Source organism: Marmota marmota, unplaced genomic scaffold (assembly GCF_001458135.2).
Source record: "Marmota marmota marmota unplaced genomic scaffold, marMar, whole genome shotgun sequence".
NCBI classification, from domain to species: Eukaryota; Metazoa; Chordata; class Mammalia; order Rodentia; family Sciuridae; genus Marmota; species Marmota marmota.
The window spans coordinates 21,804,004-21,818,948 of NW_026000016.1; the positions used below are offsets into that span (position 1 = coordinate 21,804,004).

At 47.0% G+C, this 14,945-nt stretch overlaps 1 protein-coding gene across 10 annotated transcripts in view; it reads right to left on the reverse strand.

The window, feature by feature from the left end:
• The window catches only part of Psen2 (presenilin 2), a 28,062-nt gene that overhangs the window by 5,853 nt on the left and 7,264 nt on the right, over positions 1–14,945 (reverse strand). For 7 of the 10 annotated variants that reach the window (XR_007349741.1, XR_007349740.1, XM_015483575.2 and 4 more), the window contains 6 exons: positions 10,793–10,953; positions 8,560–8,774; positions 7,299–7,440; positions 4,906–4,973; positions 4,020–4,240; positions 3,032–3,130 (listed from right to left, as the gene is read on the reverse strand). Coding sequence is in view for 8 of the 10 variants with exons in the window: in XM_015483575.2 (XP_015339061.1) it covers positions 3,032–3,130; positions 4,020–4,240; positions 4,906–4,973; positions 7,299–7,440; positions 8,560–8,774; positions 10,793–10,933 (886 nt within the window). In the remaining 2 variants the exon portion in view is untranslated. Of the gene's footprint in view, positions 1–3,031; positions 3,131–4,019; positions 4,241–4,905; positions 4,974–7,298; positions 7,441–8,559; positions 8,775–10,792; positions 10,954–12,977; positions 13,018–14,945 lie in introns of all 10 variants that reach the window. The other 3 variants (XM_048809290.1, XM_048809289.1, XM_048809286.1) reach the window with 2 other exon arrangements.

Here is a 14,945-nt window from a genome sequence, read left to right on the forward strand (position 1 = left end):
AAAAATTAAGGTATTTTTTATACTGTAAAAAATTATAAAATTATAAAAAAATTATAAAAAAAACCACTTTGGAATAAATTTAACCAAGGAAGTGAGATATTTCTACAATGAAAACTGTAAAACACTGATGAGAAAAATTATAGGGGACACCAAAATATGGAAAGATATCCTATGTTCATGGATTAAAAAAATCAAAATTGTTTAAATGACCATACTACTCAAAGCAATCTATAGATTCAATATTCCCATCAGAATGCCAACAGCTTCCTTTACAGAAATAAATAAAAAAAATAAAAAAACCCAACCCAGGGTTTTTTTGCACAGGTGATGTGCACCTATAGTCCCAGCTACTTGAGAGGCTGAGGCAGGAGGATCACCTGAACTTGTGCATTTGAGACCAGACTGTGCATGAAATACCATGTCACCAAAATAATACTAAATAAATAAAAAGAAACAGAAAACAAACAAACAAACAAAAAAAGTCTGGGACTACAGCACAGCAACACAGGTGGACCACAGGTCATTATATTAAGTGAAATAAGCCAGGGATAGAAAGATAAAATATCCAATGTTCTCACTCATTTATGGAAACTATCAAGTCAATCTTGTAGAAGAATGGAATGGAATGGAGGTTATGTGAGACTGGGAAGAGCAAGGGGAAGAAGCGAAAGTTCATTAGTGGGCCAAACAGAGTGGAGAGACTGCTATTGGTTCTTTTTTGGCATAGTAGGGTAACTATAGGTTAATAGGTAACAACTTGCTCTCGGTTCTCTTGGGTACATACCCAGAAGAGGGACTGCTGGATCACGTGAGACTAACTAAATCGTGCTCTCTCCCTCTAGCCTGGATACTGTCCCCTGAACTTAACTACTCTGTGTCTACAACTCTCCACTGGGAGGTCCAGCGAGTGCCTCACACTCAACATGCACCAGAGCAAACTTTCAGCACTCCTGCAACTGCTACCGGTCTGCTCCCTCTCAGCAGAGGTTTATCAGGTTCAAATCACAGACATCATCCTTTACTCTCTTTGGCCCACTATACACACCCTACCCATCAACAACCCTCACCAACTCTGCTTCCAAAACATCTCCAGAAGCCTACTACAACTCGCTGTCTATACTGCTGCCCCCACTTCCAAAACCCATCCTCTCTCTCCTGGGTTATTATTCAGTCCATTCAGCCCTCAAAACTGGATCCTGCTTCTGCTCTTGTCCCTCCAACACTGTGTTCTCCAACACCAACCTGTGTGATCCTGTTAAAATATCAAGTCAGGTCAGCCCAAAACCTTTACATACCATTAATGAGTAAGAGCCAAATCCTCACTGTGGCCTTCAGGGGTTAAAGTGATCTGGACCCTCCCCTCTCCCCTTCATTATCTCTGCTCCAGCTACTCTGGTCTCTGGGTGCTCCTTGAGCACCTGGCCCATGTCCATCTAGCACCTTTGCACTTACTGCTGTCCCTCTGACCTGGGACGCTGGCCCCCAGATTTCCATACAGCACCCTCCTTTACCTAAGTCTAGTGACTGGTCAAATATCACCTGACCATCTTATGTAAAGGAGTATCACCCTATGCTCCTCAGATCCTTAGTCTCTTATCCTGCTTTTTCTACAGAGCACTCATTACCTCCTGACTTATGTTTTTATCTATTTTGTTCCTGTTCCTCTCCCTTCCTGGAATGTAAGCTCTAGTAGAGCAAGGACTTCATCTATCCACAGGTGACTCCCCAGAGCCCTGGAGCACTCAGCACTAGCACTGTCTCAGTCTTTCCATACATGGTCTCTGCTCTCCTTGGAAGATTCCTGGAATGTGCTTTCAGGCCATGCTGATGGTAATTCTCCATTACAAGCTTGGGTCCTCATTCATGCCAAATTATCTAGTACTGAAGTCATTCTATAAATTGTTTCTCAGGATACTGCAGGTCCCAGAAATTCCTGCTTTTACTTAAACAAGCCCCACTGTGGGGAGCCACTCTGAATGACTCACGCCTTCCATCCTGAATCAAGAGGCTTTGACCATCACTACATAGTGATCTGGGCGTTGTCCCAGTTCAGGAAGTTGAGGGTGTGTCTTCAGATGTAGGCGACACCCCTTGATTTGAATTACACTCCCCTGTTCCTTGTAACCCTGCCCCTTCTGGCTTTTGGATGGAAATTTCTAAGATAAGGGTCTCCCCAATAAAAGCCCACTTCCAAATGTGCTCTCTCTCGCCAGCCTCTCGTGACTTTCTCTTGCTCTCCCATTTGGGGAGCCTGAGGCTGAGAGCGGAGAAGCCGTCCTGAAGCTTGTTTAAAGGTAAAGTGTGTGTCTGTGTTTTATTTGGTGTCCTTGGAAATTCACACGAGCGACCTTAAGTTCAGCTGCCTGTGAGGGTCGGGGGCAGCACCCCACCATCAATAGACAAGAGGTGGTCAAACCACAGGGACATAAGCTCCATGAGGCTCCAGGCCTGCTAGACCCTCAATGCCTAGCCATAAAGTAGGGACTTCATGAATACTAGGGACATTTGTTGAATGCACATATAAATACAAATTCCTAAACCCCAAGTCAAGGGAGATTCTATGTGCCTTTCCTTCAAAGATGACTAACTTCTGAGCCATGCTGCTGTCAAGGAAGCCCAGGGAGAGACAGGAGCTCCCTTCCCCCAGATCCCTACCCTGAAAAATCCTTCTCCAAAGTCTTTCCTCAGGAGCCTAAAAGGCTGAGGGGGTGGTTTCAGGGCTACAGAGGATCCTGAGAGCATGGCCCGCACCACCACTGAGTGATAAATGGGATGCAGTCACAGGGCTGACTCCAGGCCCCCTCAGAGTTCCTTTGACTTCCCATGATGCTTCTTCTGTGACAGCAAGATACAGCTCACTGTGGTCTTTGAAGGTACACAGCTTCCTGGTATCACCAAGGCAGGATCCCCTCCTTCAGTCAGGGAAAGAGTGTCTCTTGTCAACTCTGAAAGCCAAGGCCAAGTGCCCCTATCCCCACTTTAGGTTGCCTGCTGATTCCTTGGTCAAGCAGAGATATGAGTGCCCACTTACATGAGTATATCAAGGCAGGAAATATGGGTTCATTCCTCTCCTGGGCAGTTTCCACCAGCATTCTCAGTGGCCCTTTAGGACATAACACAGCCACAAGATCTGGGAAAACAGACACGTCCTTGTCATTTTAAAAAAGACATTTATTCCCAAGGAGCCCCAGAGAGGAGTCAGCTCTCTATCACCAGGATCCCCAGAGTAGAGCTGCCAGAATGTTCACTGCCACTGGGCTAGCTACCCAACCTCATCAATTTCTGATCATATCTAGAATCTTGTACTGGCTGGATCCCAGAGCAGGGCCTAAAGCAGTAAACCAAACAAGAAAGAGCTGTGAACCTGAGACCCAGAGGACAGGCTTGGAAGTCTCACTTCTCTGAGTCTCAAATTTCTTTTTTTTCTTTTTTGCAGGGGGTACCAGGGATTGAACTCAGGGGCACTCAACCACTGAGCCACATTCCTAGCCCTGTTTTGTATTTTATTTAGAGACAGGGTCTCACTGAGTTGCTTAGTGGCTCGCTGTTGCTGAGGCTGGCTTTGAACTCACGATCCTCCTGTCTCAGCCTCCTGAGCCATTACAGACGTGCACCACCATGCCTGGCTGAGTCTTAAATTTCTTAGCCTTAAAACAGGAATGTCAATATTGGCAATAATAATCATACTAATATTAATTAAACAACAGCTAGCATTTTGAGTAGTTAAGGTATTCAAGGTACTTTGGGTTATTCTTGGGAACAGAGCTTTTAGTGTGTCCAGTGCTTACAGTGGCATGCTCAATAATCATGAGAATAAGAATGAAAATAAGGTGTGTGGTGATTACTGGTTAGAAAAACATGTGTCCATGGGACCCCGATGTTTTACAAAGAAGAGTTTCCTACAAGGCCTCCTCAGGGTGGGTCTGAGCATTTCGACACCTGCCATTCTTCTGCAGTACTGACAGTGTCTCAGTCCTAGGCATCACCCCCTGCCCACTGCCAGGCTCACCTCCACCTACCATACACAGAGATGGCACCCAGGATGACCCACGCAGACCACTCTGGGAGGTACTTGATGAATACCAAGGCCATGAGGGCACTGATCATGATGAGGTAGGCCTGCTGCAGCACCAGGGGGCCCTTCCAGTGGATGCACACCATGCCTACTGCCCCGAAGTTCCAGACAGTCAGGAAGAGGGTGGGGTAGTCCATGGCCACATTGTAGGTCTTGAGCACTTCTCTGCAGGACCAAGGTTGAGCCATGGGGTGGGAAACTCAGTGGAGATGTCACATCCTGCATGGTTAACATCCTCTGTTCCTCAGCCATTAAGTCCCAATCTAGGTTTTGATAACCTGGGTCCCGTACCCCAGTTCCACTGATCCTACAACCAAGCACTTAAAATATTTGTTTCTGGAATAGGATGGGGAATAAAGCAATGACTCATGCTTGGAATGGCTCATATAAACGTTCACTGGCACCACTTAGAAGATGCTCTGCTTATGGAAAAAGCCCGGGGAAATGTTCTTTGTGTCCCTGGTGAGGCTAATAAACCAAATCAAAGGACAACAGGGTAGACAGTTTTTTTTCCCCCATAAATTATATAAGTATCCAGACCTAGCCCAAAATTGGAATGTAAAATTTGAGGGGCTTCTGTCCCTCTTGGTGGTAACAGAGAGCCGCTCCATGATGGTTTAAATCAGGAATCAGAAAGATGTGGTCCACACTGGAGCCCTACTCCTCTGTTAAGGTCTGTGCAAAAGGAACCTAGAGGCCTGGACTCTTAGAAGAGCTGATTCTGGGGAGAGCTGGAGCTCAAGAGCCATCTTTCCCTACCCAGGTCTTTCATATCCACTTATGCTGGAAGGGGTCCCCAGGGACCCTGCTGCTCACCAACTACCACTTACCCGAGGTAGATGTAAGTGAATAGGAACAGCAACATCAGAGAGGACATGATCAACCAGCCATGGATGAACTAGACAAAAGAAATAGGAGGACCATGAAAAGAGATTCCCAAGCTCCCCAGACCACAAGCCCCCAGGCTGCTAGGACTGCTGCTTAGGCTGGGTGTCCTTTTTATATAGGCTACTTCATGAACGTGTGGGAAAGTGTCAGGTGGCCATCTTACAGAGAAGGAGGTCTTTCTTAGGTCACCCTGCAGTTGTCTGAGGGAGATGAGCCTCAGCCTTGTGCTCGCCACACTTCAGCACTAACTCTCTTAGTATCTCCTACTTGCCGGGCACCATTCTAGGCTCTGGAGAGAGAACCAATGAAGTCTCTGTTCATGAGTATATTCTAGGATGAAGGGAATTCAAATATCACATAAATGGAATAGGCACAATATTAATGGGTACTGATAAGGGTTAAGGGGGAAAAAAAGATCAGTAGGAAAAGTGACAGAAGACTCACTGGGGTGTAATTTCAGCGTTAAGTGGTCAGGCAGGCCTATCTAAGGACTATTTAAAAAAATTTTTTTTTTTTGTAGTCATAGGTGGACATCATACCATTGTTTATTTTTATGTGGTGCCGAGGATCGAACCCAGTGCCTCATACATGCTAGGCAAGCACTCTGCCACTGAGCTACAGCCCCAGCCCCTTGAGGTACTATTTTTGAAAGTCCCCTCCTACCCAAGGGTCTACAAATAGGTCTATCTTCTGTTGGCCCAGCATGGAGAGGTCAAAAAACAACGGTGGGCCTGATCCTAAACCAGATCCTCAGCTAGTCCTCAGTGGTACAGTGGTGTCACTTCCTTGCAGTCTCATCTCTGAGGACCAGCTCATCACTTAGCAGCTTGGTCCATGAGGACCCCAGCAGAAACCTGGTCTACCTGGTGGAAAGTGGCCACCAAGGCTCTGCTGCATGCCAGGTCAAGAGGGAACTTGTTCATACTCTTTATTGCAACTACCACCGGCCCACATGGGTCACAATTATCTCCTGTTTGTCACATCTCCAAGAATACCTTACTGAAAGATGGTTAAGCCACTTCTTCGTGGTCTCTGGGCCTGGCCACCTGACATCTACTGGCCATAACAGGGCCAGTATTCCATGCTCCCCACGCTGTTTCTAGCTTGTTTACCCACATGCCATATGTTCTGCTCCAAAATGAGCAGCCCTCTACCTCTTCCCACCATTCCTGTGACCTTCCTGCTTCAATACTAAAGGTCTGCCTCATTTACACAGACAACTGTTATTTATCCATAAGTTGCAGCTCAGGGGCATTTCCTGATAGTCCTTCCCATGGCTCATGCCCATGTCACTCTCCCTGGGACTGCTCGGCTCCCTGCCTGCACCACCTGTCTCATCCCTGCAGACCCCAGTCTTTCTGCTTCTCCTCTCTCCGGGCTCCATGAACAGCAGCTGCCTAAATACAAAGCAATGGGCCAAGCTTGTGTGCAGTTTTCAATTAGGTAATGCCTAGCTTAACTTCCTTTCAATCTTTAGGGTTGTAAAGCCTTCTGCCTAAAACCAGTGTCTAAGAGCTTATAGCATCTTTGGGGACAGGAGCTACCCACAAGTGGGGCCAGGCATGACACAGCTACTCCCAGGGGCGGCTCAGTGGCTGCAGGTGGGTCCAACCCAAACACTTCCCAGAGCTGAAAGCCTCAGCATAGCATCTGATCATCCCTGTCCAAAAGGGAAATGGAAAAATAAAAATAAACCCAGAGGGGAAGTGTCAGGGTGAAGGAAACCTAAAATAGAACTTCAGGAGGAGAAACAAAACAAAATTACCTTCTGAATGGGAGAACTGACACTTGGAACATTAAAAAGAGGAACTCAGTAAGTGGAATAAAGTTTGTGTGTTTTTGTTTTGTATTTTTGGCAGTACTGGGATTAAACCTCTCCATTGAGCTATACCCCCACCCCTTTAAAAAGTTTTGACACAGTGTCTTTCTAAGTTGCTGAGGCTGGCCTCAAACTTGTGATCCTTCTGCTTCAGCCTCCCAAACTGCTGTGACTATAGGTATGCATCACTGTACCCATGAAAGTTTAAAAAACAATAGTTTTAGGTAATCCATGGTGAGAGACAGGAGTAGGGTGGGAAAGAATGCCCGAAACAGTCTATTTCCCAGAAAAGATAGGGCTCTAAAAGTTTTTTTTAAAAAAAAGATTGTTGTGAGGGCTGGGGATGTAGCTCAGTGGTAGAGGACTTCCTAGCATTTGTGAGGCCCTATGTTCAATTTCTAGTACCCCTCAAAAAATGTTACTGTACAGTGGGTCCCATTGGGCAGGTGCTATGGAGAGGAGAGGAGAGGAGAGACAGGAGGAGGGAAAGATGGGCAGAGGGTGTACGGGCCTCACCTTGTAGCAGCGGTACTTGTACAGCACCACCAGGAAGATGGTCATGACCACGATGACACTGATCATGATGAGGGTGTTCAGCACAGAGTTGAGGAGGCGCTGGCCCACTGAGGGAGTGTCCTCGGTGAAGGGAGTGTAGATGCTGGGAAGGCAACAGGCTGGTGGTCTTGGTTCCTGCCTGCTCTGTAACACCCCCCAACCCTGAGCGATGCTCGGAGCCACTGTGGGTGCCTGGACATTCCCACACTGCTTCAGCACAGCCCTCATGACAGGAGTGCTTCCACCATCATGAGCAGTCCCTGACTGCTGGGTCCTTTGCCAGAATCCTGACCATGTACCTGTGGCTTGCAGCTTCATGTCTGGAGCAGAGGGAGCATGGACTAGATGACCGCATCAACACCTCTCCTTGCCACCCAAATTAAATCCCTCCTGGAGGTGCTTCTCTCTGTCAGCCCTGGTCCCTACAGATCCAATGGTGTCTCACATCCACACTTCTTCATCAGCTCCACCCAGACTAGGACTTATCCAGAGCTGTTCCCCCATCCCCACCCACTGGAGCCCTGGTGGGGCACAAGAACCTGCTATTCCCAGCCTGGACTTCCAGGAGCATCTGCTGGGCCAATCCTCTCAATGCTTTTCACCTGTGCTGCTCTGAGTCCCCAACAGGTATAAGCTTCCTGAGGGTGGTGCTTCGTTCCTTCTTTTAAAAACCCAAAATCAAACCCAAATAAGTTTCCAACTAAAACCCCCAGATGTTTAGAGAAGGCTCTGAACAGTGATGGGCACAGGGAAGTCAGAAGGGAAGTTCCTGTTTATGCTGCAACATCTGCATGTATGTGTCAAGTTTACTGCCATCAACAAAGGGCCCTGTAAATCTTTCTCTCCAGGTTGGAAGCTCAGAAATCATCTGATCTAACACCATCAATTTATATCCAAGGGAACAGAGAGACCTGGGTTTTGGAACATGGAGCTCAGTGCTGTGTGGCCAGAGCTTGCCTTCTATGTTATTCACTTGCTTAATTCTCCAGGTAGCCCCATTATTAAACTCCGACACAGAGAAGGAAGCTGAGAAGCATGCCCAGGCAAGTCACTGCCAGGAGGCAATGGGTCGGGGTATGAACACAGGTAGCCCTCTGTTCCTACTCTTCACTGTCAATGGCATGCAGCTGCAGATGCAGTGGCCAAAGGAAGCCACAACCACCCCAAACCCATCTCCACTCTATTGCCACTCCACCCCACGCTGCCCAGGCCCCCAACTCACAGCTGTCCATTCTTCTCTGTGTAGAAGCGCACGGACTTGATGGTAGCCACCACGACAATCATGCACAGTGTGACAGGCACAAACAGCATGATAACGTGCTTCGCCCCATATTTGAGGGTCAGCTCTTCCTCCAGGCCTGGTGGCCGTCCAGGGACCCTGCTGCAGTCATAGTGGTCAGGGTCCTCCTCGCAGTCCTCCTCGCTATCTTGGCTCCTCTGTGGGAAACCACATCTTGAGGACCATGGAGTGCCTGCCCCACATGATGAACTGGTGATGTAGGGCAGGGATTTTGAAATCAGAAATGAGAAGCTGAATGATGTTTTCTAGGTATAAGCAGCAATTTAAGAGCTGTAATTGAGATGTGTGAGTGTTGCATTTTTAGGATGTATGAAAGATTTGGGAGGACAATAGTAAAGAAAAAATGGAGTTGGACTAACCAGCACAAATAAAGAGAGGGAGGCTGCCACTGTCACAGAAGAGCAGTCTCTGGTCCACAACTCAACAGCTAATGAATTTGGAACCCATCAAAAGATATTTTCCCTACCAAAGTACAGGGACTCAGGATGCCCCTCAATTCTGTTCAAATGGTCATACTGACCTGGGAGGAGACAGGCCAGGTGGTAGGAGGAAAAAGGATCAAACATTTTCCATCGATAAATCACTAATTAGAATAAGGAGCACATAGGGGGACTTTCTTCGGTTGTGAATAAGACACTAGGAACTGGTAGAGAAAGAAATTACCTTGAACTTTTGCCTCACAAAATCAAGAAGTAAACTTGTAGCTCTGAATTAGAAGAGCTGGGCTCTGGATAGGTGAGAGAGTTCAAATGAGAGAGCAGCAAGGAGGGAAGGATACCTGTCAGACACATACTGGCAGAAACTGGTTGGCAAGAATTAGTGTTTTGGAATTGTGGAATTAAGGGCCACTAGCTACCTTGTTAATTAGGTTAACAGCAAAAGAACAAGTTAAATGAAACCAAATCAGAAAAGGACAGTTGCTTCGTGTTGGTTCTTTGCAGAGAGAGTTCCAATTTAGTTGTTTATCTAAGGGAAGGAGAGCTGAAGGACTGGAACACAAACAAGTAAAATGCACAAAAACTCCAGGAGATAAAAGAAGAAAATAGCAAGAAAAGGCTGAGCAGTGACCTTGAGCTGGTGATATTTCACTCAGAATTCAGGACAACAGGCTCTGTGCTCGTGAAAAATGTGGAGAAATGAGCTCAAATTTCAGCAAAGGGGATTAAAGCTGGCTGTAAGAAAAAAGTCCACAAAGAAAGGTTTTTAACTACAATAATGAGCAAAACAGAGAAAGGGATTTAGGCAGATTCAGATGTTCTGCCTAATGAAAGGCAGATGGCACAGCTTAGTGATTCTCCCAAGTCTACCCCACTCCTGCCCTGAGGCTGCAGGTAAGATGACAGTACCTCCAGCTGGAGAGTCAATGGTGACTTAGGCAGATTCATCTCATGGATATCATGTCTGGCTGCACACCTATCCAAATAAGTTTCCCTCCTACCTTCCTAAAGCTTTGGTGTTACCTGTTCTAGCTTCCAAACTCACTCTCATGTTACCATGGAAACAGTGACCTGCACTAGAAAGGTAAATCTAAGGGGGCAGGGATGGAGGGCATCACCCAGGCCATTTCACAGCTGATTTTAGACTGTGTGGAGAGTCTACTTAGAAATCCCTCAAAGATGCAAGATCCACCATGGCGGACAATCTACTTCCTTGGCCAATTCTCAGATTTACTCCCTCCTCTCTCCAGTTGGGGAATGTCTGTTTTTCAATCATGTTAGCTTCTGTCTCTGTTAACACACATCTAAGATAAATTAACTTATAAGAGAAAAGGTTTATTTGTGCTCCCAGTTTCGGAGGTTCCAGTTCTTGATCAAATGACCCTATTCCCTTGGGCCTGAAGTGAGGAAGCACATTACAGCAGAAGCACAGAGCAGAACAAAACAGGCCACCTCATGGCCAGGCCATGAAAGAGAAGAGGAAGAGGCTGGGGTCCCACTACTCCCTGCAAGAACACACCCCAGGTACCTGAAGACCTCCCACTAGGTTCCACCTCCTAAAGGTCCTCGCACCTCCCAGTAGAACCACCCTGGGGACTAAGCCCTTAACACACGGGACAGGGCTTCGGGGGACATTTCAAATACAAACTACACCAATCCATAGAGTTTAGGAACCCCAAGCTCCTGTTTTAAGACCTCCAACTGCTAGTGGGACCTACCCACTGGGCAGTGTTCTCTCCATCCTCCAGCCCCTGCCTGCCCTCCTGGCAGGAGCGCGGTGTAGGACTCTCGGCTGACATCAGGGATGTCCGCTCATTGCACACTTCTTCGTCGCTGTCAGAGGCCATGAATGTGAGCATGGCCCTGCCTCAGGAAGCACCTGGAAAAGGAGCACAGGGATCCTGTATCACTCTGTGAAGCAAAGGCAGTGAGGGCTAAGGTGGTGGATGGGACAGCCTGAAGACCCAGACACAGGTCCTCCCCATCATGAGATCTGTATGTTAAATGACTGCTATAGAATAGGAGCTCCCAAGGGCTGCCTGAGGCTGCCACTGCCAAGTGTGGGAATGCCTGAGGAGGCTTGTACTCAGGGAATATAAAGATGAGTAAGAGATACTTTTGTGCTATCAACAAAAATCATCCAAGGTGACAAATGGTATCATCCAGATATTGGTCAAAAGGTAATACAAAGAAGGGCCTAGATCTCAAAGACCAGAAGTGTTTTCTAGAGAAGATAGAAATTTTGCTGGAGACAAGATTTTCCAGGTGGGGCAGAGAATGCAAAGGGCAGAGGACAGGTCAGATTGCGGTGGTGTGAAAGGTCTCCTATGCCATGTGGGGGAGACCTCTGTCTCTTTAAGGACAGTCAAGACACATGACAGATCCGATCTGTGTTTATAAGTCCCTCAGTCTGGCCAGTGACTGCAAAGGGAAGAGGACAGTTCAGAAGGATGAGGTGATAATCTGATGTAGGGACCTGATATGGAGAATAAAATAAAGGATGGGACCTAGGATGATTGCCACACTGGGCTAAGCTGGGAATGACAGGAGAAGCAAGGTTCAGAGGAAGGACTGAATTTGTTTCAGGAACCCATGGAGTATCTGTGGGTTAAAAAGGGGAGTTCACTGAGGGCCCATCTAGGTCTGAGGGTCTGGGTAAAAGAATCATGAACTAAGTAGTGGTAGCCACAGCCACAAGAGAAAGTGCACCCACACTAGCAAGTGTGTGGGTGGAAGGGCCACTATGGGTGGGACCCCAAGGAGCACCAATGCCAAAGAGACCACAGAGGAGGGAAGCCTGCCCCGAGGACTATTGTGCAGTTCCAAATGGAGTTCCAACACAGCAAAACCCCATGAAAACCAGTGCAGTGCCAAACACACACACACTTCAGGTCTGGGAAGGACACAGGACAACCCATTGGGGACATCTTGAACAGGGATATCTGTTGAGCCACCAGTAACCTCCCACAGACTGTTGGGGCTGAACTTCTGCTGAAAGCTCATCTCCAGGCAAGTCACCCTGGAATTCATGGGATTTCCAGATGGTCCTTCCATCCAGACAGCCAGGTTTATTTCTCTAGCAGCGCCTGTGGCTGCCACTTTTTTTCTTTTTGAAGATAGCCATTGTGGCCTGGAGTATTCTCATAGGAACTTTAACTCTCTCCCAGTTATAGGCATGAAGCATGACCTGCCTCTGTTTACCTTCCTGGCTCAAGCCTACTGCAAAGGCTCCCCATTAATCTCGCAGGGATTTCAGCCAATAAACCCCTCAGCCTCAGAAGATCTCATTGAGGGTCCATCAGAAAAACAGGAGTAAGAACAGAAGAAAGAAAAGTAAGTTCCAGGAGGGAGGTAATAAGGACCATGGCTGCTAAGTTAAGAAAAAGAAAATCGGGGCTGGGGATGTGGCTCAAGCAGTAGCGCGCTTGCCTGGCATGCGTGCGGCCTAGGTTCAATCCTCAGCACCACATACAAAAAAACAAAGATGTTGTGTCCGCCGAAAATAAATAATAAATATTTAAAAAAAAAAAAAAGAAAGAAAAAGAAAATCTGTCAACCATTAGCATTGGATGACTCAGGTTTCATGGAGTAAGAGAAACAGGAAGTGCGCCTCACAGGTTAGTAATATTTTGCCTGGCTGAGATGGAAAGAGGTGGTCATTCTAGAAAGTGGTAACCACTTAAGTGAATATATAAGATGGGACCTAACCTGACAATAGCAAGTACCTGGTCGAGTAGACCATTCCAGGGAGGGGCTGGGTGCCTTACCAAGGGAGGGGCTCTCACCTTTTCACTTGGAATCCCTCAAGACTAGGTTTAGCCCAAGGCCATAAGAGAGTATTATGACCCCAAGCCCTGGCTGGGAACCAGTTTGAGGGGACACAGCTTCACAGCCCCAACTCACCATGAGACCTGGGGTAGTTCTTCCCTTTTAGTTGTTTCATCTATGAAAATGAGAGAAACTATCAGGTGGGTTCTAGAAGAAACTTTAAGGTTGTCCTCTCATTTGTGAGGCTTAGCCTCTCTAGATACACCCTAAATGAACACCTGCTTAGACTCAGGAGTTCCCCTTACATCCCCCCTCCAGGATTGATGAATTCTCTTACTCAGAGAGAGCACCTAGTGCTAGAGCCGCAGCTCACTGGTAGAGCACTTGCCTGACATGTACAAGGCCCTGGGTTCCGTCCCAGCACTGCAACAATATTAAAAGTGTGTGTGGGGGGGCACCTAAAACAAACAGCTGGTTGCATTTTCTCTAGCTAAATTATAACATTCAAAATTGATGCCTTAGATGGGAGATGATGCTAGTGGCTCTTTTCATCCATTGTTAGCATACTGTTTTGTTTGGGGTGTGAATTAATAAATTACAATCTCCCTCCTAGTGTTCTTCCCATGCCTCTAGGGTGCCTGTGATTCATCTTCATAGTGAATGGAGGAGCAGATCTGGAAGTCCTTGTATCTCAAACACCATAGAGTCAGCCCCTGAGGACCAGACAAGTGTAACAATGTTCAGAGGCTGCCTGTTCTAAGACTTGGAGGTAATGCTCAAGAGAAATGGAAAGGTGCTTCTACGAAGGACAAAGGGAGCTAACAGAAGAGTGGGCTCAAAAAGGTAGGGCACCTAGGACCAAACAGGACTAAGTCCTTCCAATTTCCATTTCTCCATTCAGCTGCCAAGAGCTAAGATATTCCCTGGAAAGCACTTTGCCCAAGTTTCCCTGATATCTGAGGACACATTGGGGAGGGTAAGCTTAAAGAAAGGCTATGCTCATTCCATGTGACACTGCACTGAACAGAGAAGAACACTGTCCTCACCATCCATACTTGCTGACCAGCATATAGGTCTGCTCTCATCAGGACCTAACAGCTCTTTAGGAAGAAACATTTGAAAACCAAAAAATATGCTTTTGAGTCCACAAAGAAATTCATATGTATGGCCTCCTCACCAGAAACAACTCTGTTGAAGCAGATTCCTTCCTTCATTTATTATTTTTTAAAACTCCCCTGATGTTATGCCAAAGAAAGTAGAGGGCCCAAGCTCCAGGCAGGCAGGGCAGGAGAGGTCTGGTGTTTAGAAGTGATTGGGGGAAAAGCTGGTTTTTATTGGTAAAGCATGGGCACAATGTGATCACAACCCTCCTAGCCTGCTCGGGGTGAGGGTGACAGGTAGGAGGCACCTCTCTTGAGCTCCTACCACTTGAGGGACCAACAAAGCATGTAAGAAAGGCTGCCCTTTAAGATCACTATTTCTCAAAGATGGTCATGGCCACTAAGGGGCCAGTGGTGGCATCTTAGTAAGCACTAAATGCAAGAACCCCAGGAGTTAGGTGCCACTATTATCTCCCATTTTACAGAATAGGAAAGAGGTTTAAAAAGTGACTGTTCTTCTTCTTGCAGTACTAAGAGTTGAACCTAGGGCCTTGGGCAAACTAGGCAAGTGCTCTACCACTGGGCCACACAACCAATTTGGTCTGGAGATACAGCTCAGCAGTAGAGTGCTTGTGTGGCATGTGCAAGGCCCTGGGTTCCATTCCCAGCCCTACAAGAAAATAAAAAGTGACTAATTCAAGGTAGCCTTGGACCCAGGTATTCTGTTTCCTGGTTCTTCAACACTATTGCTAGGTTGTGTATTAAAAATGCAGATTCCAGCTGGGCACAGTGGTGCACACTTGTAATTCCAGTAGCTTGGGAGGCTGAGCAGGAGGATCACAAATTCAAAGCCCAGCCTAAGCAACTTAGGATGACCCTAAGCAACTTAGCAATCCTGTGTCTCAAAATTTAAAAAAATTAAAAAAGGGCTGAGAATATGGCTCAGTGGCTAAGTACCCCTGGGTTCAATCTCAAGTCCCTGCCCCCCCCCCCCCCCCCCCAA